General features: G+C 37.2%; 1 protein-coding gene and 1 long non-coding RNA gene across 2 annotated transcripts; one reads left to right on the forward strand and one right to left on the reverse strand.

Annotated features, from left to right (window-relative positions):
* On the forward strand, positions 1-18,788 carry LOC147828351 (uncharacterized). Its single transcript, XR_015450948.1, has 2 exons — positions 1-667; positions 18,681-18,788. It is a non-coding gene; the product is annotated as an uncharacterized LOC147828351 (long non-coding RNA).
* LOC147828352 (vomeronasal type-2 receptor 116-like) lies at positions 13,740-27,991 on the reverse strand. The gene is made up of 4 exons (XM_087210298.1): positions 27,197-27,991; positions 26,259-26,486; positions 25,801-25,924; positions 13,740-15,129 (listed from the first exon to the last, which is right to left on the reverse strand). The coding sequence occupies exons 1-4, from the start codon at positions 27,977-27,979 to the stop codon at positions 14,207-14,209; spliced, it is 2,058 nt and encodes a 685-aa protein (XP_087066424.1). The 5' UTR covers positions 27,980-27,991; the 3' UTR covers positions 13,740-14,206.

Genomic DNA, 27,991 nt, shown 5'->3' on the forward strand with positions numbered 1-27,991 from the left:
TCCCCACCCACTCCCGAGGCTGCGAGGCCACGTCCCTCCTCCTCCAGTTACAGGTCCGGCCACAGCCTTCCAGCCCCGCCCCTCCCGTTACCCAGCGGTCAGAGCCCATTTCTGAGTCAGCCAGGCCACGCCCCTCCTCTTCCTCGCTCTGTCCCCGGCCCTCCCGAGACTCACCCCCGCGCCCTCCCGTGACCCGGCAGGGGCTCCTGAGGAGACCGCCCGAGGTGGCAGCACCTGAGGCAGCCACTCCATGTCCCTTCTTCTGTGCGCCGCCCTGGCTGTGCCCACTCCTCTCCTGAGCCGCGCACGTGCTGCCTAAGTCCACAGCGCTTTACGCCCCCACAGACTGCAGCCTAGGAGGAGAGGCCACAGAGCGCTGGCTGGTGAGGAGTCTCAGTCCCTGGCCTCGGCCTTCCCTCAGGACCCAATCCCAGGGCAACGTGGGCTCTGGGTCCCCCGGCCTCGCTCACCCCTGCCCGCGACCCCTTGGCCCCTGGCCCAGGCCTCCAGGCCCACCCTCCTGGAGAGTCACAGCAGGCCACACTGAGTGGAAGGGCCGAGGCCAGCGCCGCACACGCCTGCTGACGCACGTGGACCTTTGACCGCCAGGGCTTCAAGAACCGACAGCGTGCGCTTTCACAGCGAGCCGGAGGAGGACGTGCCGCTGGTGAGTAGCCCTCAGTCCCTAGAGCAGTGTGTTGTCCCGGAGGAGCCTGAAGGGCTGCCATGAAGGAAGTTTGTGGAGTTGGGAGTCAAAGGAAAATTAGGCAGTTTCCTGGCTTAGTAGAGAACCAAGACCAAAAGCACAGAACATGTATTTATGTTCTTACAGTCACTGAAATATTAGACTAGTTGGAAGATTGTGTTAATGTAGAAAGATTCAAAGTAGAAGATGCACTCAAAACTCTCCAATGTCTAGGCCGGGGACTTAGCTCTGGTGCAGGCACCTGCCTCTCAAGCGAAAGGTCCTGAGTTAGATCCCGGTACCAAAAAAAAAAAAAAAAACAACTCTCCAGTGCCACAAAACTGTATATGCAGATTATCTGGAAAAACTGAAGCTGGGTTGCTCTCCAACCAATGGAAATTCCACAGTCCCCTTCCTTCCAGATAATAATGACTTGTGAACATTGCACTGACCTCTGTGTTGCCATATATTATCAGATAGACTCAGGAGGACTTCTCCTACTGTCCTTGGCAAACATCTGAATGATGCTCAGAAACTGTCTAAATTTGCCATGGAGGGATTTCAAACAATTTGTATGGTTTTCAGATGCTTTCAAATCTCTTTAAAAACATAGTATAAAATACTTTAATAAGCCAAAGCCATGAGGAATTTTGTAAGATGCCTTAACTGTGCCCTCTCGCCCAATGTTATTTTTTTTCACAGAATTTTCTTTTTTTCGTCCATGTAATCAATTTTGCTTATTTTCTCAGATCAGATTACTTGTGATATTCCCCTTAAATTGTTTTTCTCATTTGCAGCATTATCTTATTTAACATATCTATGGTGGGAATTAATTAAAATATTTTTGGTATTAAAATCCATCCATCCCATAACTTATTTCATGAAATCTTGACTTTTAATTGATAAATTGCAGATTCAGGCTATTTCTCTATGATCTTCTGTTTTGACAAAGAACTCCAATTTGCTATTCTGGGAATGTATCGATTCATTTGTTTGAATTTTCACAATTGTTATTGTATCATTATCAACTACATATGGTTATTTCCCCTAAAAGTCTGTAGTAGTTTAAAATGAAATATAACTCAATAGGGTTGTTAATTTTTAGGGAAATATTGTTAGCAAAATGCAGGTAGTACATTGTCATGAAAACTATCTTTCATGGAATTTATTTGGCATGCCTGGTTGCCAATTCTGTTATCTATAATCTCTCTTTACATAGAATACCTTAGAATCATATTTTCCTCAGTGCACGTTGCTCTTAAAACATATTTTCAGTTTTTTAATTTAGTGACACCTCTTCAATTAAACTTTTTGTTTACTAGTAACCACAGGATTGGTGTCTAAATTTCAATTCCAGCCAGTGATGGCTGTATCATAGTGGAGTAAAATGGCTCTCTTGCCATTCAGCTGTTACAGGCTTAAAATTGTTAGGATACCTTTGAATGTCTCATCTTTTCTAGGTTGTCAGTAAGTACTGTTTGTCACATAACTTTTGAGGCACTAGAATACACCTGAATTAAGAATGATTTCATCTTGTACTTGTTTTTATACTTACTTAAAATCAGGTATCCCATCTAAAGTGTGTACCTTGTCTGAAACTCCCACACTTCCCCAACGAGGTCAGAGATGAGAGAGGAGGAAAAAACTTTGACTAGCATGTGGGGTTGGAAGACTGCAAGAATTTTTTACATAGACATTAGCCTTTTATAAATATTACAACCAATGAGTACATAGTAGCAAAAGTATAGTTAAAACATTTGCTCGATAAATTGTTAACTTTTAGAGATATAATAGCTACCAAAAATAGAGTCCTTATACTGAAGGAAAATTGGTGCCATTTTGAAAATGAGATCTTGTCCCATAAATGCAGCTGAACTAAATGTAAATGTTAGTCCACAAATTAATGCTGTCAGAAGAATAAGTAGAAAAACTTTCAACCAGTAACTTTCCATTTTAAATTATGTAGTGTAATCAAACATGGTCATACAGAATTTTTATATTTTTCTTTCTACAGGGGTTATGTATTCTGGGTATTTTTTTAAAAGAAACATTTTAAATCCTACAAATCAACATTTTCTGTCAATCACATATGGACTAAGATTTTTTCAGTAATCTTTGAAATTCCTTCCAATTACATATGTAACAGCAGAAAAACTGGTTTGTTCTTGTATGTAAAGCTACTTCCATCTGAAATGCAGCCACAAGTACTTAATGGGAACTTACCATGTACATGATATTTTTGGAGGTAATAATCCATGAACTTATTTTATAAACTCTTGAAGTATGTATTTACTATATAAAATGTACAGTTTAATATCAGGCATCTGTTAAATTAGCCTATAAACATTGTATAATTGTCATTGATCTAATAATTTTCTTTGGTATATAATTCTTTGATATATTCTGTGATGTAATTTTCTTTGAGATAGTAAACCTGTTAATGGCTGCTTAGGCTCATACACTCGTTTGTCTGCTTGGCACTGACCAAATGAAAGGGGGGGCATATATTTGGATAAAAAGGAAAAAAGGACTTACTTAAAGCTAGCCTGAGGAGATAGAGGGGCCCATTTACCTCAAATCACCATTTCCCATTTATAGGTGGCCAAGGGTTTTTTATAGTAAGGAACAGAGGAGAGGAGTGAACACAAAAATAGAACACAGATCTGTATATTTGCTTTATCATTTATAACCATCTGCAGCTCATCTTTTTTTTTTTAAGAAACCAGGCTCCTGGACTCCTAGGGCTGGCATCTGTATATTTTGTCATTTTTTAAGGTTGAGGGGCGGTGGTAGAGGAAGCTGCTTATACCCTAGGCCTCAGGAAGCCATTTGTCTTTAAAGGAAAAAAAATGTTTTATTTTTTAGTGCCAGTTACATATTCCCCCTTGCTTATTTTAGCCCTCATTCTTTGGGGCATTGAGGTGCCATGTTGTCTGGCTGGCTGCCTTATATTTCACTGGCCTATTGATTTTATCAAAGATAGATGGAACAGGACCAAAGAGAAGCCAGATGTTTGAGCCTGAAAATTTATCACTAAAAAGTAGTGGAGTCAAATATAAAAGAAAGCCAAAGTCGGGGGATATCAGACCAATACAGCTGATAAAGAGCTTTTTGCTTTTAGGCAGTCATGCATGAAAACTCTCTTTTATAACCTTAGTAGCTGTATTTATGTCAGTAGGGTTGACACACAGATGACTCCTTGATGCTCCCAGCTTTTCCCCCTTGTCTGTACATTAATTTTTTTTTAAAGGCATTGCCAATTAAGCATCTGCAGCATTGGCTCCCATTGCTGATTTCCCCAGTGAGGGTCAGTCTGAACATGTCCCACATTGGAAGATGATTGGACTTAGTGACAAAAACTCTTTTTGCCAAATTTGAGCAATAACAGATTCAGAAAGGGTAGCTCTTAGGCTACGTTTATATAGACTTTATTGTCAAGTGTAATTTTCTCTGTCTTGTAGTCAGCACCCTTAAACATACCCATTTTGACAAGTAAAGCTTATAGGCAGATATAACAAGCCAAAAAGAGCAAAGCAAATTTGCTCTATATAGTAGACTTGACCTAAGAAACACAGTGACCAAGTTAATTAAAGAAAGCCAATATTTTTGTGAAACAAGCTTAGTTTTGCCAGAAAGCTATATCAAACATATATGTAAGTCTCCACTTTTTTTAAACTGATGTGAATTTTCACTAGGAGAAAGCATGCAATTTATTAATACCAAGACCAAGAATTATATCTTATTATCACATTTAGGATTTTGTAGGTAAGTATATAGAATTTTGAACAATTATGAATATAGTATGCAAGAATTAGTGTTTCTTTTACCAAGTAAGAGGATATAATTTTTAGGAAGACCAATATTTATTGACTAAGAAGAATGTGACTTGTGTCAGTATTTTGACTATTAGCAATATATTTGGTAACAGTATAACAAAACAATTTAGTTATTTTTATCACATTAAGACAATCACAACTGACTAGTTTTGTTTTAAATTTTATTAAGAACAGATCAATATGTTAAGCTTTATTGTTTTAACTGATTTTGACATTTGTGTATACAGTATTGTAATTTTTAAAGTATTTTTAGAACTAATCATATCTAAGTAGAAATGTTTTATTGAAGAGTTATACTATTAACATATCATCAACTTATAGGAAAAACGTAACTTTCATGTTACCATAAAATTATGCCACCCCAATAGGTCATCAGTCATTTTAAAATTATGTTATTAACTCTTTTTTAAGTCTCAAACTGTCATATATTGATGTAAACACTGTATATCTAAAGAATAACATATATATAGAACATATTTTAGGTAAGAAACATCCAAAATCATTATTTTTGAACCTTATAAGGATTTTTGGTAAAAGTAGTGATTTAAAAATAAAAACTCATTTTAAGTACTTAATTTAAGCAAAGATAGACAATAAAATAATAGCAGATTATTTATTATAGAGAAGCAAGCAAGCATTTTAGTATTTCTTAAAACTATTAGCATTAGGCAGAATAAACAAACCCATTAATAAAGCAAGAAAGTTATAGCTATTAACTCAGGATCTTGCACTTAGGAGGCAGACACAGCACCACTGAGCTAAATCCCTGGTCCCTATTAAATCTTTATAACAAACGATTTTTTATTTTTTTAAACTAACTGCCATTAGAATATTAAATAAATTGTGCTTATATGAATGATTAACATCTTAAAATCATGAATAGATTATAACCCTCAATTGCTTTGAGACTTATTTTTAAGCTCATTTTAATTAGTTACCTATAGTTTGACAAGGGTCTCTTTTTAGATATTTGATCTTATATTAATATTTTATATATCAGAAATCTCTGAAATCTATTTAATATTTACATAAGTTATCCATTATAAATTTTAAGCAAATAACATATGAATTTGTATTTAGCAAATGTTTTAGTGTTTTCAATTAATTGTAAATAACTTAGAGACTTTATTTTTCTACTTAATTTATAACCCATTATCTTTACATCATCAATAAAATTTAAAACATTTGACAAACACAAGTCAATGTCTTAAATCAATCTTTTTGTTGAAGAAGAAAATTTAAAAGTTGTAGTCAGTATCTCAAAATTCCATTTCCATGCCCTATAACAGAATAGTATTTAATTTTTTGAAGGACTTTTTGGGGCTTTTGAACTTGAACCTTTATATTGACTCCAATTATTTTTAACCAAATTTTTATGTCACCAAAAGCAAATTATTTTGGATAATAAGTGTCACTGGCTGGGTCTGAAGGTTCCTGAAGCTGAAATAAAAAGCTTAACCACCCCTTTAAAATAAGTATGCAGATTTGCTGGCTCCCCTCATGGAAAAAGAATTTTCAGGAGGCATTAGTAAAAGAAGCATGAGAATGATTTATTAGAGGTAGATAAAGGATGCACTCAAAGGCAGGGTGCAGGTGGTCAAACAAATAAGGGACACTACAGTTGGGAATTGAGGATCTTTTATGTGTTTTGGGCGGTTGAAATTTGTGGAATTCATTAATTTAGATTCTTATCATGTCTTTATTCTTAGTGGGTGGCAGAGGACAGCCCACCCCCTAGTGAGGGAATGAGAAATCTCAACAGTGATCCATCTTTGTGACCAAAGGAGAAGGTCACTGAGGGAATACAGGTGCCCTGTAATGACCGAGTGGGTAGCCTGGGGAACCCCACTTCATAGAGGAGTTTTACAGGGTGAAACCCACGTGAGTACAATGTGGGCCACAGCCATGAACATCCAGTATTGAGGGATGGGTCATGGGGTGGACTTTAAGACCTAATAGTCAATCAGATTATTACAATTTCTAGGTAAGGGATGGATCCAAACACCCAATATAAAGCAGCTGAGAACAAATCGTCCCTAGGTCCTCCATCTTTCCCAAGCCCACTACTCTGATTTGTTTTGGGTAGCTATCTCTGCTCCATTTTGCCCCACTTCCAATGAAGTATCTCAGAAAATGTCTTCTTGGGCCAGGGATTTAGCTCAGTGGTGCCGGTGCGTGCCTCGAAAGTGCAAGGTCCCGAGTTTGATCCCCAATACCAAAAAAAAAAGTCTTCTTTTTCTTAAACATTATATCTCTAATTTTTTATTGATATTAAGTTTACAAATTCTAGAGCGCTGCTACTTCCATTGTTGGGCAGTGGGGCTGGTTCCCTGCCCTGCAGCAGCAGACAGTGCTCATCCCCTAGGCAGGACAATGACACTGTGCAAATATCCTATTAGCCTTATTATATGACAGGCCACAGTATAGGTATTATGTAAGTAGTAAGGGTCATGTGGGAGATGAATTAGGACCTTCAAATGATATAAAGGAAGTATAGCTCCCAACTTGTTAGATGTCTGATACTCCCAGTTCGTGTTCTCTATAATTGAAGAATGAATTCTAGGAACAACAGAAGTTAAGAGTAGGAAAACACTGAGAGTATAGCTCAGGAGAGGAAGGAAGGGCTCCAATGGACTACCTGAGGACCCCACTTTACAGGGAAGTTTTTATAGAACAAAAGCCATATGGGTACAACGTGGGTTAAAGCTATGATCAACCAATAAGGTTACAAGTGTGGTTGCTTAGGTAATGGTGATCCAATGGGGAAGCAAGTCATGTAGCAAGAGTACATGGAAAGAAAAGAGCTTCTCAGGAAGGTGATGGATCTGGGAGTCTTGGCCACCCGGTGAGGTGACTGGTGCCTATATAGACTTTACTAGGCCAGGTCTTACCACTTGTCTCCTCCCATGGGGAACTATGTAGGCCTGGTTCTTCTGTCCTTATCCTGAGGCCTGGCTTTTCACTGATGTGTCTCTGGCCACAAGTGTGTTGTGTTTTTACCTTTTGTCCTGACTTTCTGAAGGCCCTGTCTTGTCTGACTGCCTATAATATTTTTACCGAACTTAGCTGTCTATAATAAGGAGACACAGTGAGAATACAATTGCAGTATTAGGATCCAGTATGTAGTTACATATTCATAGTAAGAGGCCACTCTGCAGATATTTTATTATGATCAGGACTCCATAGTATGTTATTGTGTTTTTAATAAGGGGCAATATTGTGGAGATTAAATTACCATCGGGGCCACTTTGTAGATGTTATATATATAAGCTACTCTATGGATATTAAATTTAGAAGCCACTCTGTGAATATTAAATCAGTAGTAGAGGCCAGGTGTGGACATTAGTACTAGGGGTCCACCGTTAGACATCATAGGTCCCTGTGTTGCTTTGACACTAGTGTCAGAGGGCACTGTGTGAATAGCACTTTAGTACTGCAGGCTGCAGTGGGGACATTACTTACTCTGAGCCCCAGTGTGGACGTTATCTCAGTCAACTCAAGGCTTGGGTGTCCATTGAAAACAGTAGTCACCATGAGGGACACCCATCAAATGAAGCCCTTCCACTGCAGAGCTCTTGGCAGACCCACCTGACCACCTGCACTCAGGCCACAGACAGAAGCTTCGCACTCATGGTTGCACACCAAACACAGCCACCTCCTGGCCCTCAGTCCTGAACATGAGATGTGGAACTCTGCCCTCTGTGGACTCAGGCCTCTGGCATCCTCCTTGCTGCATCAAGTCAGGAAAATTGGGAGCACACGCCCTCTGGTGGCCATGGGAACTCAGTTTGGTAGGCTCCAAATTCAGGGAGACAGGCATGCCCCCTACTAGCCTTCCAGCAAAACAAAAGAAATCCGGTTTTGTATTCGCATTATTCAATGTCATAGTTTTGGAAATCCTAACTGAAACTCACTGCCCATGTTTGTATCAAAAAATGATGATGGAACAAGTATTTGGGAACCATATCAATTTAAATTCATATAGAGAGAAACTTTGAAATTTAGTCCAAGATTCAGAGGCAGGGAGGGAATGAATTACAGACCAGGCCTTCTTGGTGGAAAATGCAATCTGAGCTTCTCTGAGGGTTGAGAGCAAGATACAATGTACCACCAGGCTGATAGATTTACTGAAACTTTCCCTAACTCAAGAAAAATCAAAAAGGCTTGAGAAGGTGGGGCGTGGTGGCCTACACCTATCCTCCCAGCACAAAAGAACAAGAACAAAAAAAAATGAAGACAAAGGGGAAAAAGCCAAATTCCGGTCTACACAGCTTATAGATGGAACCATGCCTTGGCTAAGAGTCTGTCTTTAAAAAATTAACTAAAGAAAAAAACAACACCACCTTGAGTTGTAGGGTCCTCAAAGATCTCACCCAAAGTCACCTCCCCCAGCACCAGCATTTTTACACACACACGCACACACACACACACACACACACACACACACACCCTTTTGAAGACTAATGGTCCTCTGGACTGGTTAGTTTTGGTAGAGAGGCAAAGTCTAGGGAAGATTGTCATGACAGTCATGTTTTCAAAAATGAAAAGAGAGGGTCTGTGAGTGTAGGTCAATAGGCTGTACTTGCTTGGAAGCAGAGGGTCCTATCTGGGTCTAATTCCTAGTACTACAAAAAAGAAAGAGAAACAAATGGAAAGGAAGGAACCAAGGAGGGAAGGAAGGGAGAGAGGGAGGGAGGGAGAAAGGAAGAAACAAGGAAAGGAGAGAGGAAAAGGAGGGTTTAAAACACACTATGGGTTATGCATGGGTGACAGGAGAGCTGTGGATTCCACTTGACAGGGCAGCAGAGAAGGAAACACCCTAGAAGGAAAAACTGGTCGACCTGCGCACCTGCCAGGAAAAGACTGCAGGTCAAGCACCAGGCTATGATCCAGGGCAAGTGAGGTCCCTACCTGCTGGGCAACTAACTGCCCTTACTCCACAGAAATGAGGGAGGCAACGTTAGGGAGCAGGTTTAATATATGACAATTAAAAGATCGGAAGAATCACAGAAAATAATGACACATGTTTTAAATATAGCAGCTACCTAGGGTAGACATGCACATTCAGCTATAATAACTAGAGAAAGATTACAAAGGAGGATGAATGCAAGAAAGCTTGTATCATGTTATAGCATGAGCAGGGTATTTTGCCAAATTATCTATTCTATCTGAGTAGTAGAATGAGTGGCAAAATGTGAGTATGTGAAACTCAGTGTGCATGGAAGGTTTCTAACATTTATGGAGCATAGAAAAATGTTACAATTGAGTTGAAATAATAATATTTTATATAACTTAGGCACTTAGGAAATGGTGAATCTAACTAGACTAGGATCAATAGCCTAGTTAAACACTCTGCTCTATCATCTATCTGCCTGAAATAGGCAGACCCATGGAGTTATCAGCCTATGCTTCCTAATTGGCAGATGTTGTGAAAGTCTAAATGGCATGAGAATATTTAGTCTTGATAAATACATGGTAAAACGAGGTAGGCATGGTGGTGCCCTCCTGTAGTGTCAGCTACTTGGGAGGTTGAGGTACGAGGATCGCTTGGGTTCATCAGTTCAAACAAGCCCAGACAGCACAGTGAAAACAAGTCTTGGCTTAAAAAGAAAAAACCCAACTCTTACTTCTTCACTTCCTCTTCCTCTCTCTCCCACCTTCCCTGCCTCTCTCTGGCTCTCTTCATCTTTCATTCTCAAAATTTAATCCAGCCATCATTTGACATTTAAGGAGGTGTAAATCCTATTTTACATGTTAACTCCATTTAATGTTCATCATTTCCCTCTCACAACACTTCCTAGGATAACCAATTGTATGTTGCATATAGACTTGTCTCCAAATCCAAGAAGTCACTCTCATATGTACGGAATTTGAGAGAACTGGGGGGATTAACATGAGGAGAAGTTGGAACAAATAGATGAGACGTGGACCCCCTACAGAGGAGTTCCCCTGTGGTAATACAAATGAGTCATGGGCAGTCCATGTAAAACAGGTCTATTTATTAATCTCAGCTTCAGAAAGTCGCAAAACTACCTTCAAATTCCAGCCGTGTCATAATATAGTCATGAATTTACATCATTACTGAAGAGAAATGCAGGTGTTCTCATTTGGAAATAAATAGCTAATGCCTAAGAAGTAACTTCATACTGAAATTTAAATAACCCTCATGTGTAAAAATATGTGAACATATTCTTAATTTAATCATACTTTTTTCTTTCAGTCATTTAGAATCAAAGAATTGAATTCATCTAATTTCTTATTATGATAAATAATTATTAGTTACCCATACAGGGTATTGAATAATTAACATAGTATTAGGATTATAGTTTCCAGGTAGCTCACATATGACCCATGAAATGTAGGACATTCTGCCTCAGAGTGCATCTTAATAAGGAGCTGGATTTTAGGTACTACTTCACTAGTGTATCAGATGGAGTGAGTTGAAATTCTTCAGACTCTTTTGCTCTGCACTTAAGATTCTTCTTGCCATTCAGGGGTCATGAGACACAGACACAGCATTGACATTGTGACCTGGTAACGCCTATACTTTTCTGTGGAAAGTATTCAAAGCTAGACTTTCTTCATGAGTGTTAGAGATTCATGGAACATGTGCTACCAATCTTAAATAGATTCCACAGTAGCCTGGCTAGAAATCCATATATACAAAAGTAGAGAAAGAAGTTGTCAGAAAGGAGGAATCTAAATTGTCTGAATTCCTGACCTGAGAACTAAAATGTATGGCATCAATTGTCCTAAGAGGTTTAGAAAACACCACAAGGTGGGTAGTACGTGAGGTTTAAGCTTGTGGAATGGGTCAGGAAGGAAAAAGTACTTGTGTATCAAGCCAAGAGTAACAATCTAAAAAGTATTGAGAGTAGCTCTTTAGATTTGGAAGCAAGTGTCTATATGCCACCTATGGCAAATTATGCTAGGATTTGGTTTTAGAAGATATAAAAATTAAGGGTAATTGACACGTGAGAGTATAATTTACATTTCTCTAGAAGTAAAATGGGTATACAAATATATTCTTTTTCTTAGGTGCTGAGAAACAAACCCTAGCACCCCTCCCACAGAGCTATTTCAAGCCCTGTTAAATCTTCCTTTTGAAGCAAGGTCTCAGTTGAGCATGCAGGTCTCAAATATGTGATCTTCCTGCCAACTAGCTGTGATTGTAGGCCTGCCCCTCCAAGAAAATTGAACATATTCCTTTTCAGCATCAATAACTAAAGTTTGAACTTAGCCTTGAAAGAGAAGTGGGCTCCCTCTATTTTTCAGAAATCCCTGCAAGTACATGTGGGTTGGGTTTGGAAAGGACACTCTCAGAGGGTGTTTGGGGAACTCAAGACTGACATTACTGAAACTTGTGGAGAATACTGCATTTCTGGGCTTCTTCCTCCTTGGTCAGCTCTGCCTGTTTTTGCTAAGGTTATTTCTCAATGAGAGTACAGAAGAAGATGGATCACAGACGAGTTTTTGAGAATGAATCCCCAGATAAGTAGACATATGTTCTTTTTCCAAAAATGGCAACTGTTGCCAGCAGATGAACAAGTTTCACCTTTTCGCCTGAATTTTATATGTAGCCAAAGATCTTTAAGGATCTTATTTCCTGGTACTTTTCCCTAGGGCTGTCTGATGGTTAGCAGAACACAGACTGATATAGAAACAGTCAGCTTCCCAACATTGACCCTAGTGAGTCCAAGACCTATTAAAAATGTCTTGAACAGATACATAGATACAATTTGTTCTTTCTCTTTATACCAGATTTAAGGTAGGAAAGTCAATTAAATATTTATTTTAATGCAAACAATGGGCTTAAGTTCTGATAAACAGAAAATAGAGATGAGGTAGAGAAGATGAATTCCTGGGTAGTAGGAATTTATCACAAAAGACAAGTCAGTCACACCAGTTCTTAGGATGAGGCTCTGAATGCTTTAACAGAAAAGAGGTGGGGAGTTTCTCTTCTCTAGATATGGAATGGAAATGGAATGATCAATTTTTTTCCAACTTTATATTTATTGAAGTTTTGGTAGAATACATGTGAAACTTTAAAAACAAAAATAAAAGATAAATTTTCTATTTCTCCATGTTTGTGTATTTAAACCTTCCTTCCATTCACTTACTTTTGGACTCTTCCCATTGTTTGCCATTACCACTGTCACTTCCATCCATGTATCCATCCACCAGTCATTCACTCATCCATCTCCCATTCCTTCATTTTAGAACAAATTTTATTGCAAGTATAATCTTAAAAATTCAACAAGGATGGCTCTACAAAGAAATATATATTTTCATCATTATTGAAATTTCTAGAATTAACAAGTGTTGGAAAAATGATAACTTTCGTACAAATCGGGAAATAGTTTGACAATATTTTTATTAAGAATTCACAGCAATTTAGAAAAGCGAAAACATGTTTTCATTTGTTACAAGTTATGGACTCAAAAATAATAGACATATGATATTTGATGGCAAAAACACTGAGTTGTCCCACTAAAAATGAAAGTAATGGAAGCAAGCCCATCATCAACTTTAATACTCAAGCACCAAGTTTGCCGTGTGATGAAAAAGCAGAAATGGGCTACAAATAATAAAGGCGAGAATAGAAAGCCACAATTACAAAATTATGTACCTTAAAAGTCTAAAAGATTCAGAAATTACAAATACACAACTATGAAAGCAGGTCAAGTTTGATATAAGAAATAGCACTTTATTCTTTTTAATTCTTTTATTGGTACATTTGGGTATACAACACAATTATATTTCTCATTGGGAACTTGTACCTTTAGATGATGCATCTTGGTTCTTATTTTTTCCCCATTCCTACCCCTCCCTTCACCCCCTCCACCCTTTCCTATTTACAAAGACTTTATTTACATTTTTTCCATTTCTCATCATTTTTCCTTTCCCTTCTTTCCTTTCCCCTGCCCCTCCCACTACCCCTACCCCTTTGGACATTTTCTTCCTATTTTGCATTATCGATTATTCATTCTAATTATTGGTACATTTTAGGTAAACAATATAATGACTTTCATCATTGGAAATAGAAATAGCACTTTAAATAAAACATAAAGTGCATGAAAATGTTGTAGATAAATACATTTATTTTCACATTATCAATAAAACCTAAAGAATTTCTGGATAGCTATGACAGAAAAATCATTGCAGATATATTATTTATATGAATGTAATATATACAAAATAAGGTACAGATATATAGATACATGTCTCATATTAATAAAGGAAGATTAAGCAAGAAAATGGAAATATTTAGCCAACATTGATAGAAAAACTTACAACAGCACACTACATGTTCATCCCCTAAATTAACATTTGTATAAATTCAGTACATTGCCACTTAAAATTCAATAGTTTTTGTTATAACATGTAACCAGCCAGAATATTAAAAGGCGATTGTTAGAGAAATACATAGCAAGCTATAAAAACATACTATAAAACCAGCAAATTATAAATCATGGTTCTCCTTGAAGAGAAAAAAATTAAGGCAATTCAAAAATATAGTGATCTGCAGGTGAGAGTTACCCTATGAAAAAATTATGAAAAGAAGGGTCAGTTGTTCACTTAAGTCAAGAGCATCTTGTAATTTAATATCTGACTGCCAAAAGAAAAAAATAGTGCAGATTTGTGTTGACCCTCCACATATTTTAGGAAAAAGATGTGCTTTAACTTAAGAAGGCTTCTTTCTCCCAGAGTGTGTTTTATCTCTGAATTCATGTAAGGAATTTCTATCTGGCCTTAACAAAATAATGTAGCACTTAGGGGCAAAGATGCAGCCTAGCAGGCCAGCACTGGAGGCCAAGATGCAGAAGACCTCCATGGCCACCATGACCTTCCCTTTTGTGCTGTGGTACACAGGGAGGAAAGTGATCCAGACACTGCAGAACACCACCATGCTGAATGTCAGGAACTTGGCTTCATTGAATGTGTCGGGTAGGTTTCTGGCCATGAAAGCAACAGTAAAGCTTGCCAGGGCCAGGGAGCCCAAGTATCCCAAGACACAGTAGAAGACAGCGAGGGAGCCCTTGTTGCACACAATGATGATGCGGCCATGTTCAGAGTGTACATCTGTGTCAATAAAGGGTGGATTTGTTCCCATCCAGATTCCACAGAGAGTGAATTGAATCAGGGAGCAGAGGGGAATGATGGAGTTGGGTGCCCCTGATAGTAACACCTGCCTCATCCTTCTGCCTGGTAGAGTGATCTTAAAAGCCAGAACCACAGTAATGGTTTTGGCCAAGACAGTGGAAACAGCCACAGTAAACACAACTCCAAATGTGGTCTGCCTGAGGATGCAGGTGGCCGTGTTAGGACGGCCAATGAAGAGTAAGGAGCAGAGAAAGCAGAAGGAGAGGGAGATGAGCAGAATGTAACTGAGTGCCCGGTTATTGGCCTTGACCACGGGAGTGTCTCGGTGTTTCACGAAGAGCCCAAGAACAGTAACTGTGAGAATAGTGAAACTCAGGGCTGTGCCAGCCAGTGTCATTCCCAAGGTGTCTTCGTAAGCCAGAAAAGTCACCGATTTTTGGAGGCAGTGGTTTTGCTGAATGTTGGCATATTGATGAAGTGGACATTTCACACATTCTTCCATATCTAGTAAAATTTAAACTGTCATTAGTTCAAGTTTATTAGTTCCCTCTTGTTCACAGACTCACCTCCAGAAGCACAATGGACTTGTTAAACTAAATTTGTCAGATTCTGTTTTTCTTGTCTTTTTTTCTGTCTCTTTACTTTAAATTTTTTGATACTGGGTATTTTATTCAGGCAATTTTAGTGATCTATATTCCTATCTTTTTAAAATTTTATTTTATATTGAGTCAGAGTCTCCTTAAGTCAGTACATTGCTCTGACCACTTCAAAGTTGAAATCCTCCCACTTCTCACTCCCAGTGTGCTGGAATAGCCAGTATGTGCCACCAAGGCTGGTTTCTCTTTTACATTACTAGACACAAAGGAAAAGAACATCATACACCGAACAACTCCCAATTAGTACTAGTCATTTTTTTGTGGTGTAGTGAACAGTGCTGTTATTTATTCTAATTATTCTGCCATTATTATAAAAGTGTCTTTCTCTTTTCCCAAAGCAGTAAAAGACCTACCTATCTAAATGAACCCTGCCTAAGTGATGCCTGGGATATTTACTAATGAGCAATCAGTTACTCAGAAACCAAAACCATTTGCTAATTTCAAGGAGAATATATATGACCAGTAGTACCTAATGTCTTGCAAAATTGTGCCACCCTATAAATATCATAGTTTCGCCCCAAAATACTGAAAATTTTACTACATTTAAATTCTTTCAGATCAAATAAAAAAGTTCTGCACTTGTTCAACCTCTCTATGTATGAACATGATTACTGAATCACTTTTTACAAGTTTATGTTCACAGATGTTTTTCTATAGTTTAATGATGTTATTTTTCAAAACTCTTTCAGGATACTTCACTAGATATTTAATACTTTTAAGATGTATAATATGTCGTTTTGTTTTTTTGCTACTAGGAATCAAACTCAGGACCTTGTGCTTACAAGGAAGGCGACAGAACCACTGAGTAAATCCCCGGCCCTACAATATGTCATTTAAAAAAATTCCATCTATATATGTTTTATGACTCAGATGCAGAAATATATTTTTAAATTAATCTTGTATTCCATCCCTACTATATTCAATAATTAATTCATTAGTTTTGTGGTCTTTGTATGTACACACTGATACCATTGGAAATTATTATCAGTTTATATTTTGTCCTGTTCAACATATTTTTGGGTGTTTCTGTCTTTTCTTGACTCTATTGAATTGGCCAGAACATCCAGTTATAGGTAGAAATGGTGAAATAAAAAATTCTCTCACTAGCACAAAGAATCAACAACTGGGATCTCATCCTTTTAAAAAGCTTCTGCACAGCACCAGGGATTTAGCTCTGTGGTTCCACTGCCTGCCTTGCAAGCACAAGGTCCCGAGTTCTATCCCCAGTACCCCCCCCCCCAAAGTTTCTGCACAGCAAGAGAAACCACGAATAGAGTGAAAAATAAATATTTTTTACCAGCTGTTCTTCAGACAAAGGTGTACTATCTAGAATATATAAAGAACTTAAAAAAATCAGACCTCCTGAATGTAAAGGCCCAGTCCAAAAATAGACATCTGAAATGAACAGACATTTCTCAGACAAAGAAGTAGAAACAGCAAATAAACATATGAAAAAATGTTCAACATCCCTGATCATTCAAGAGATGCAAATGAAAACAACTCTGAGATTCCACCTCACTCCAGAAAGAATGGCTGCTGTCAAGAAATCAACCAATAACAAATACTAGTGGGGTTGTTCATGGGGGTGCAACCACTGTGGAAATCAGTATGGAGATACCACAAAAAACTAGGATTAGAGGTCTCATTTGACCTAGGTATTTTCCTACTGGATTTCTTCCCAAAAGAATTAAAAGAATCATACCACAGTGATATATGTGCACCCCTGTACATAGCAGCACAGTTTGTAATAGCTAAAAAGTGGAAAGAGCCCAATTGTCCATCCACTGGAGACTGGATAAAGAAGATATTTTTTTTATTTTATAAAATGGAGTACTGCTCAGCCATAATGAATGAGAAACTAGAGACATTTATAGCTAAATGGATGCATATTAAGGCCATGTTCTTAAGTGAAGTAAACAGGACACACATGTAAATATTGAATAGTTTCTCTAGTGTGAGAAACTGAAAGTGTAAATAGGGATCAAAATGTATGATAGATAATGTGAAATAGGAAGAAAAGGTCAAAGGGGAAGGGGAAGTGAAAGGCATGGGGAAAGGAAAGAAGGGAAAGAAAAATGAAAAAAGGAAAAATGGAAACAAAGTTTTTGTAAATAGGGAGGAATGGAGGGGTTGAAGAGAGGGCAGGGGAATAAGGAAAACATAAGAATCAAGATATATCATATAAAGGTACAAATTCCCAATGATGAATGTCATCATATTGTATACCTAAAATGTACCAATAAACTTAATGAGTTAAAAAAAATTCTTCTATCACTCCTGATTTCAAAATTGAAAGACAAAATGTGAGAATTATTTTAGCATTTATAAATTATATAAATTATATAAATACAAATGATGGGATTTATACAGTTTCCACCTACTCCTAATTTAGTAAAAGTTGTTTTTGTTTATTTGTAATCCTAAACAGGTGTTTGATTTTATTACATTTTTTTCATTTATTGACATTACATCTATTTTCCAAGAAACTAGCACACTCAATTATATTCCATAAATTTAATTTTGTCATGGTATACCCTCCTGAAAACATAGATCTCAATTTCAAATAGAATTCAGTACATGAAATTAGATGGAGAAGGAAAGTAGCCTGTAAACTTTGTTTTATACAGTGGCATTGCCAAATGTGAGTAATAGAATTTAGCTATTCTCTTAAAATAAATTGTTTTCCCCCTTTTACTTTTTTGTAAAAGAGTTTGAGTGAGTATTGGTGTGTTGTAGAATAATTATAAATTTCATCATTGATAGTCTTAATTCACATAAAAATTGTGTGAAAGGACTAAAATATGAACTCAAATTTGTTAATAGACCTGGTTCTATAAAGGGCCCCCTCCTTTAGGACTGATTTGCTTACTTTTCTTGTGATTTTCTAAATTTTAAGACAACTTTCAAATAATTGGTTTGAAATTATTAATACTATATTTTATATAATAAATTTCCTGTATATCTCTACAAATGAGTCTCTTTTAATCATGATATTATATTATTTTGCAATACTTTTTCTTTCTTCTTATTAAAATTTATCAAGAATTGTTAATTTTTTTTACCAGAGTCAATCTAGTTCTGTTTCCCTATGTATTTCTTTTAATTTCTTAAAAATCCCTATCATATTGTTCCTATTTTCTATTTTTCATACAATTTGCTTTTCATTTTTTACTTTGTGATGAATATCACAGGGGGAAACTTCAGCCTTTGTTCATTTAAATATACATAAGAGCTTGTAAGTAGATGAAATATAAAATATACATTTGTCCCTAAGCTGCAACTCACAGGATTTAACAGGTAATATTTTCAATTACAGATGATATTTAACTTGCATCTTAATCCATGCTATAAATTACAGATTGTCATGAAATGTATTTTTTTCTCTTTTCTTTTTTTCAGTATATAGCATCAACTCCAGGACCTTGCACTTACCAGGCAGGTGCAGTGCCACTGAGCTATATCTCCAGCCCACGAATTGTAATTAATAAACAGGAAACATGTAGCAACTGACATTGATGGGTGTATTTCTTTGTATGCAAACATGGAACATTTACATAAAAGTCCATATCACCAAATATTATTAAGAACATATATCCAAACTAAGTAGATGGTACACCTCATAGTCGTCTTGATCTATTTAAAATCATACCTAGTATGACTTATGTTGTGATCAAAACAAACATCAGCCACAAAAACGTTAGAATACACCCAGTACAAAGCTAATTTCAGCATGTTATAATTTATCAAAAATTCAAGAATTTTATGATAACTGGTACTTGTGGTATATAAAAATATTCCATATTGGTTTCTGTAACTTTTCTGCCCCATGTCTCAAGTCCCATCCTCATATTATTTGTGTTTCAATGACATGGTACACAAGTTTATGCTCTTTGGGTAGAGATGGAGGGAGGTGGGAGGTAAAGGAGGTACAGGGGATGAAAAAATAATGATGCATTATGGACCACCACCCCCAGCACTGAGGAGCAGGGCTGCCCCTAGCACAGAGCAGGTGAACATTCTGGGCTGCAGTACCCCCCCCCCCCCAGCACCGAGGAGCAGAGCTGCCCCCAGCACAGAGGAGGTGAACCTTCCAGGCCACCATACCATTGCCCCCAGCACTAAGGAGGTGAGCCACGTGGGTGCCAGCAGCACATATCCCTCCCCCTCCCCCTCTGACCCACACTGAAATGAGAAGACATGTAAACAAGGCTCAAAAACAGATTTCCAGATCACCTAAAGCAACCCCAAAGGGAAAAAAGATGGAACAATCTGATACTCAACCACCTGGACTCCCTGAACTGGCAATGAAAGAGGATCTGGAAAAAATGAAATCAGGAATAATTTCTCAGATAGCAGCAGATATTGGGCCCATAGTGCAAGACATGATTAATAAATCTAGAGAGGACACAGATAAAAAACTAGAGGAGCTGAGAAACATGATGGAAACCCAACATAGGAAACAAATGGAATCCATAAAACAGATGCAAACAGATGTCCAGGAGATTAAAAACTCCACTGAAAGTTTACACAGCAGAATGAGCCAATATGAGGACAGAATTTCAGACATAGAAGACAAGGTTGTAATTAGTGATCAGGAAAAGAAAAATTGCTTTAAAATTGTAAGGGACCACAAGAAATCAATCTAGCAGCTGCTACATGATGCAAAGAAGAATAACATAAGACTGATGGGAGTCAATGAAGAAACAGGAGAGAGTGCAGATGACATAAACAAACTGTTCACAGAAGTAATGGGAGAAAACTTCCCAAGCAGGAGAAAAGAACTTGACATACAGACAAGTGAGGCATATAGGACTCCAACTAGCCTTGATCAAAACAAATCTACACATAGGCATATAATTGTTAAGATTCCAGAAACACAACAGAAGAATAAAGTTCTACAAACAGAGAAAAGAAATAAATCAAATACAAAGGAAAGCCCGTCAGAATCACAGCAGATTTCTTAACACAAACCCTCAAGGCAGAAGAGCTTGGAGTGCTGTATTCCAAGCCTTAAAGGAAAACAGCCTCCAACCCAGATTGATGTACCCTGCAAAACTATCTTTCAAAATTGATGGAGAAATAAGATACTTTCATGACAAAGAGCACCTTAGGAACTTCATGAATACCAAACTAGCACTCCAAAAAATTTTCGGCAACATCCTAGGAAAAGACAATGAGAATCATAAACCCAGGAAGCCCAGCAGAATGAATCCATGAGGCAAGAGAAGAAATTAAATGCAAAGGGGGAGAATCCAACAAAAACAAAAAGTCATGACAATGATGTCAATACATGTCAGTTATAGCCATCAATATTAATGGTTTAAATTCACCAATCAAAAGAAATAGACTGGTAGAATGGGTCTAGAAGCAAGATCCAACAATATGCTGCATACAAGAAACACACTTAATTCAAAAAGAAACTAATAGACTGAAAGCTAAAGGAAGGAAAACAATACTCCATGCAACTGGAACCTGAAAAAAAGCAGGAGTAGCTATCCTCTTTGCAGATCAAGTGGATTTCAAACCAATAATGATTAAAAGAGACAAAGAAGGACACTGTATCCTTGTAAAGGGAACAATCCAAGAGGACAAGATGAAACTCATAAACATATATGCACCGAACACTAGTGCACCCAACTTTATAAAACAAATACTAACAGACATGAAAAATCAAATAAGCACTATACAATAGTAATGTGGGACCTCAATACCCCACTGTCACAAATAGATAGATCAAGTAGACAAAAAACAAGCAACAAAATACTAGAACTCAATCAAACTCTTGAACAAATGAACTTAACAGATGTTTAAGAGTGTTCCATTCCACAAAATCAGAATACACATTCTTCTCAGCTGCACACTGGTCATTCTCCAAAATAGACCACATACTCATGCATAGAACATGTTTAAGTAAGTGCAAAGGAATTGAAGTTATCCCCTGTGTACTATCAGATCATAATGCGATGAAACTGGAGATCAATAGCAAAAGAAACTGCAAGAGTTTCATGTGCACATGGAAATTCTACAACACACTTCCAAATAACCAATGGGTCACAGAGGAAATTAAAGAAGAAATCAGACAGTCCCTATAATTAAATGACAAGGACAATACAACCTATTGGAATCTATGGGACACAATGAAAGCAGTCTTACGGGGGAAATTCATAGCAGTGAATATTCATATTAGGAAAACAGAGCAAGTTCAATTAAACAACCTGATGCTGAATCTCAAGCTTCTAGAAAAAGAAGAGCAGGACAACCCCAAAGCTCATACAAGGGAGGAAATTATAAAGATCAGAGGAGAAATCAATGCAATGGAGACCAAGAGAACAATGCAAAAAAATCAATGAAGCCAAGAGTTGGTTCTTCGAAAGAATCAACAAAATTGACAAACCCTTACCCAACCTTATCAGAAAAAGGAAAGAAAAGGCCCAAATCCATGCAATTAGGAATGAAAAGGATGAAATTACAACAGACCCAGCAGAAATTCAGAGGATCATCAATACCTACTTCAAGAACCTATACACCAGTAAGATGGAAAACACGGAAGAAATGGTAGATTCCTAGATAAGTATGAATTACCAAAGTTGAATGAAGCAGACTTAAAAATTCTAAACAACCCAATATCGATCAATGAAATTGAAAACCTAATTAAAAACTTACCAAGAAAGAAAAGTCTGGGTCCTGATGGCTTCACTGCTGAATTCTACAAGACATTTAGAGAGGAACTACTGCCACTACTGTTTAAACTCTTCAATGAAATTGAAAGGGAAGCAATACTCCCAAATTCATTCCTGGAAGCAAGCATCACCTTGATCCTCAAAGCAGAGAAAGACCCTACCGAAAAAGAGAACTACAGGACAATCTCACTAATGAACATAGATGTAAAAATTGTTACTAAGATACTGGCAAGTAGAATGGAGAAGATCATCAAGAAGATCATACACCCTGACCAAGTGGGATTCATCCCATGGAGGCAGGGATGGTTTAACATATGCAAATCAATCAATGTGATACACTGTATCAATAGAGCCAAGGATAAAAACCATACGATCATCTCCATAGATGCAGAAAAAGCATTTGACAAAATCCAACATGCATTTATGATAAAAACCCTACAAAAAATCGGAATAGACAGTCTCTACCTCAGTCTGATAAAAGCCATCTATGAAAAAACAACAGCTAATATCATACTAAATGGTCAAAAAGTGAAATCCTTAACACTAAAATCAGCAACAAGACAAGGATGTCCACTATCACTACTCTTGTTCAATATAGTTCTGGAAACATTAGCCATGGCAATTAGACAAGAGAAAGAAATAAAAGGAATAAAGATAAGAAATGAAGAAGTCAAATTGTCATTATTTGCAGGTGACATGATACTCTATATAGAAGACCCCAAGAACTCCACCAAAAGTCTTCTAGACTTAATAACCAAATTCAGTAAATAGCTGGATAAAAGATCAACACACAAAAATCAATAGCTTTTCTCTACAAGAGCAACAGACTCATGGAGAGAGAAGTAGGGCAAACAATTCCTTTCATAACAACATCCAAAAAACTGAAATACCTAGCAATCAACCTAACAAAAGAAATCAAAGACCTCTTCTCTGAAAACTATAGCACTCTGAAAAGAGAGATTGAAGATGATATCAGAAAATGGAAAGACATCCCTTGCTTCTGGGTAGGAAGGATCAATATAGTGAAAGTAGCCATACTTGCAAAACTGCTATACAGATTCAATGCAATCCCAGTTGAAATCCCAGCAGCATACTTCATGGACCTTGAGAAAGCAATCCAAAAATTCATTTGGAACAAGAAGAGACCCAGAATAGCAAAAGTAATTCTAGGCAACAGAGACATGGCAGGGGGTATCACAACCCCCAACTTGAAACTATATTACAAAGCTACTGTGATAAAAACAGCACGGTACTGACAAAGAAACAGACCTGAGGACCAGTGGAACAGATTAGAAGGTGCAGAAACAACGCCAGACACATTCAGCCATCTCATCTTCGATAAAAGAGCCAAACACCCTCACTGGAGGAAAGATAGCCTCTTTAATAAATGGTGCTGGGAAAATTGGGTTTCAACTTGCCAAAGATTAAAACTAGACCTATTTCTCTCACTTTGCACTAAAGTAAAATTGAAATGGATTAAAGATATAAATATTAAAACAGAAACACTAAACCAGCCTGAAGAGAGGTTAGGTAGAACTCTTGAAGACATTGGTGTAGGAAAAGATTTTATGAACAAAACCTCAGTTGCCTGTGAACTAGCACAAACAATCAACAAGTGGGATCTCTTCTTATTAAAAAGCTTCTGCACAGCAAGAGAAAGCACCAACAATGTGAAGAGACAACCCACAATGTGGGAAAAAATTTTCACCTTCTCTTCCTCAGACATAGGTCTACTAACTAGAACATATAAGAACTTAAAAAAATCAGACCTCCCAAATTTAAAGACCCAATCCAGAAAATGGGCATCTGAAATGAACAGACATTTCTCAGACAAAGGAGTAGAAATAGCAAATAAACATATGAAAAAATCACTGGTCATTCGAGAGATGCAAATGAAAACAATGCTGAGATTCCACCTCACTCCAGAAAGAATGGCTGCTATCATGAAATCAACCAATAACAAATGCTGGCAGGCCTGTGGGGAAAGAGGAACACTGCTCCACTGCTGGTGGGAGTGTAAACTGGTGAAATCAGTACAGAGATACCTTAAAGAACTCGGACTGGAAATTCCATTTGACCCAACTATTCTCCTGCTGGGTATCTTCCCCAAAGAATTAAAAGAATCATACTACAGTGATATATGTGGACCCTTGTTCATCGCAGCACAATTTGTAATAGCTAAAACTTGGAAACAGTCTAATTGCCCATCAACTGGAGGCTGGATAAAGAAAATGTGTTTTTCTTTTTATAAAATGGAGTACTACTCAGCCTAAAAAATGAGAAATTGGAGACATTTATTGCTAAATGGATGCACAGTAAGGCGATATTCTGAAGTGAAATAAATAGGACACACATGTGTAAATACTGAATAGTTTCTCTAGTGTTGGAAACTGAAAGTGTAAATAAGGACTAAAAGGTATAATAGATAATGTGAAATAGGAAGAAAAGGGGCAAATGGGAAGGAAGTGGGAGAGATAGGGGAAAGGAAAGAAGGGAGTGGAATTAATATGAGAAAATGAAAAAATGGAAACAAAGTTTTGTAAATAGGGAGGGATGGAGGGGTTGAAGGGAGGGCAGGGGAATACTGAAAAAGTAAGAAGCAAGAGAGATTATGCAAAGGTGCAAATTTCCAATGATGAATGTCATCATATTATATACCTAAAATGTACCAATAATATTAATTTAAAAAACGATGCATTATGTCCATGTACCAACTCATCACAATGAATTTGGCCATTATGTGCTGCAAACATGTCCTAACAAAACTACCAATTAAAAATAATTTTTTTCATTAAGTTTATTGGTTCTTTTTAGGTATACAATACAGTTACATTCATCATTTGGATCTTGCACCTGTTCATGATGTATATTGGTTCTTACAAAAATAATGCTTTGAATATAGAAAAAAGTAAATCAAATTTGTAAAGGAGAGTAATATACCACTTTGGTCACTTCTGCTAATTCTAAAAATTTATGCCACCCCTCAAATTTCTCATAAAACACTAATTCTACAACTGCTAAACGTCTTTCACACTCTCCCCAAAACTGTAAATGTCATCAGTTTTAAAATATCTTACTCTGTTTGATATTATCATTGTAGCTGCATGGCACAAACCATCATTCATTACATAGGATGTTCCTAATATTCACCTAAGAATTCAAGGGTAGCAGGGATAAAATCCTAGCAATTAAGGTTATGGTGTACTATAAATATGTTGTATACCAAAGACATGCCTTTGTCTTGAACCTAATACAATAACTCTGAGCTCCTGCTTTGTGTAAAAAAAAGTAATAGGAACTAGAAAATGAGAACATGCAAAATCTTTGTCCTTACTGTATTCTAAGTGTAATTTGAAAGGAAGAAAAAAGTTTGTGTTAAGTAATATTTTATGTTTAACTTTATGATGGAGATGGAAGTTAGAAACCACTGGATGAAGGAGAGGGTTTTGTTTTGTTTTTAAAAAACAATGCTTTCATGGGTCTAGAAATATGAATCAAAATGGCCAGGTGTAGTGGCACATGCCTGTAATCCCAGCTAATCAGCAGGCTGAAACAGGAGAATTACAAATTTGAGTCCAGCCTGAGCAAGTTATGTGATTCTGTCTCAAAGTAGCAAAATAGAAATGATTGGGAATGAAGCTCAGAGGGAGAGGATCTCTCCATCCAATCCACAGCAATGTCAAAACAAACAAACACCAAATGAAAAGAAAAAGATGAATGAAAGTGTGTAGTTAAAGGGACAAACTGGGAGTATTTTAATGGGTAAATAGTATTGAGCAGAACAAACTAAAGAAAAAAAGATAATTTTAGATAATTTTTTCATTAAGATACACTCTTACCAGTGTCATTGGCCACTTCATTTTCTGGACAAAGGATACAATTAAAACAACAGGCAGCCTTTCCCTCCTGAGGAGTTTTCCTAAATCCAGGATTGCAACTCTCACTGCATATGGAGCGGGGAATCTAAGGGAAAAAATATATTTGGGGAAAATTTTAGAATTTTACTTACTCCTTTAGAATAGGAGGAATAAACTCAATTTGAGTATACACATAAATTTGATTATATAGTTAAATGGAATAGTTAGTTAATAAGAAATATGTAAATATTTGCAAACATATAGTTAAGTAAACATGGTCCTTTTCTGTTTATCACAAAGCTGGTAAATAAGAAAATTTCTCAAATTGAAAATCCAGCTGTTCAATATCTACATGGCCATTTCCTGAGCAAAATTGGGGCCCAAAACCTTCAACAATATGTTGATTATAACAAAGTGCGATATGATTAGGTCAAACATACCTGGTGAATTGCTATGGCCCACTCTATCATATCCTCAGATAAAGACAATTGTTGCACAAGTGGAACATGTAAGGAAAACGTTCCTAATTTGACCTTAAGTCTAAGGCCTTCTGGGAAGTTCCAAAAGTTGAGAATGTCATATTCTGCATCCAGTTTCCCTTTCTCATCCAAATTCACTTGATCTCCAGCAGGATTCTTAAATTGGATGTTTCTCAGAAAGGGGTGCAACTAAAACAAACACATCATTCTATAGTGAAAAAAATCCATGTTTGAGACAGAAAACATGAGCAAAGAATGAATTAATGAAGAAAGAATAAACTCCTTTTTCATAATGCCACTTTAACCTTGGCATCTAATAAACTACGTCACACATAACATCCTACTGAGGACGAATATATCTATATATGTCTTAAAATCAGTTTCAGTAGAAAATATTTGATCCAATGCCATTTAAACAAATACTTTACATGTGTGTAGGACAAAAATCCACTGTGCAATCAAAACTTCCAACAGTATCTGTCTGTTAAATGAAGTTATTAACCCTGAAAGCGATTGCAGAATTAAATGAAAAATTCATATAATATATCCACTGTAGGGTTTGATACTATATAGGTTCATAGAAGACTAAGTCTTCCTGTTGTACTTTAAGTAATTCTTGGGAAATGTTTAGGTTTTAAAATGACGCACTAGGTGGGCAGGGCATTGGCATCCTTTACACCAAAGCAATGATCTTGCCTTACATTTCCTCCTTGCCACTGATTCCCTGATGGTTATTTCTATCAAGCTCAAGATTTACCTCCTTAGCAATGAGCCTGCTATGAATTTTTTTGTAGTTTGGGTGTAAAGATTATAAACTTCATGGATACAGCACAAGTGGGATAATTTAAGGAATGAACTTTGATGACAGTCTGTGTGCCATTCAGTGGAAGAAACATTACCTGCCAGGGGGAAAACACCACAGCTTTTCTGTTTCTCACTGGTGGCATTCCTACTTGTTGAAGAAGCATCTCATGGAGGGCATGGGCCACTGCATACACAGCATTGTATATATTGTAACTCCCATCCTTCATGGCCATGTCAAAACGATTCACAGGCAGCCATGCCAAAGAGGCATTGGGTGTACAGTCCTTCAATGTGCAATCAGAATCAGAGAATGAACAATGAAAATTATTGAACCAGTAAGTAGTGAGGTAAGTGTCTTCTGGGTATTTGAAAGGGTTAACTGCCTGGACAAAATTTTTGAAACCCGAAATTTCCTCATGGTGGTTTGAAAAAATCAGAGTCCCATGGAATGAGTTAAGTATAAAATTTTTCCCAGCCATGTCAGCATGCCATTGCGAGTTTGTGATCCAGACTCTCCATGTGGCTATGTATGGCTCTATAGCATAGTTTACATCATTTAAGGCATCAATATCATAGTAAATTACAACCACAGTTACCAGTGATGTTTCCCCAGTCAGGATAGTATGTTGATGTGCAGTTGGCATATAGGATGCAAGGGGAGTTGGAAGCATTTTCACAAATGCTGCACAGACTCTGTTCCTGGACATCTCTGCTTGCACATCGGAAAGAAATTGATGACCTTTATGACCTTCTGTAATGACAAGTCCTACCCAAGTCCAGTTGAAATGAAGCATCAAGGAAACCATGCCAAGAGCCAGAGATGTCTCCTTTCGGGACACCTGATAGAGAGAAGGAAACTGGCCATTTTCTTTCAGCATAGGATCATAAGA

This window comes from Heterocephalus glaber, unplaced genomic scaffold (assembly GCF_053883595.1).
Source record: "Heterocephalus glaber isolate CG9 unplaced genomic scaffold, H.glaber_assembly_v1.0 deba00001140, whole genome shotgun sequence".
NCBI classification, from domain to species: Eukaryota; Metazoa; Chordata; class Mammalia; order Rodentia; family Bathyergidae; genus Heterocephalus; species Heterocephalus glaber.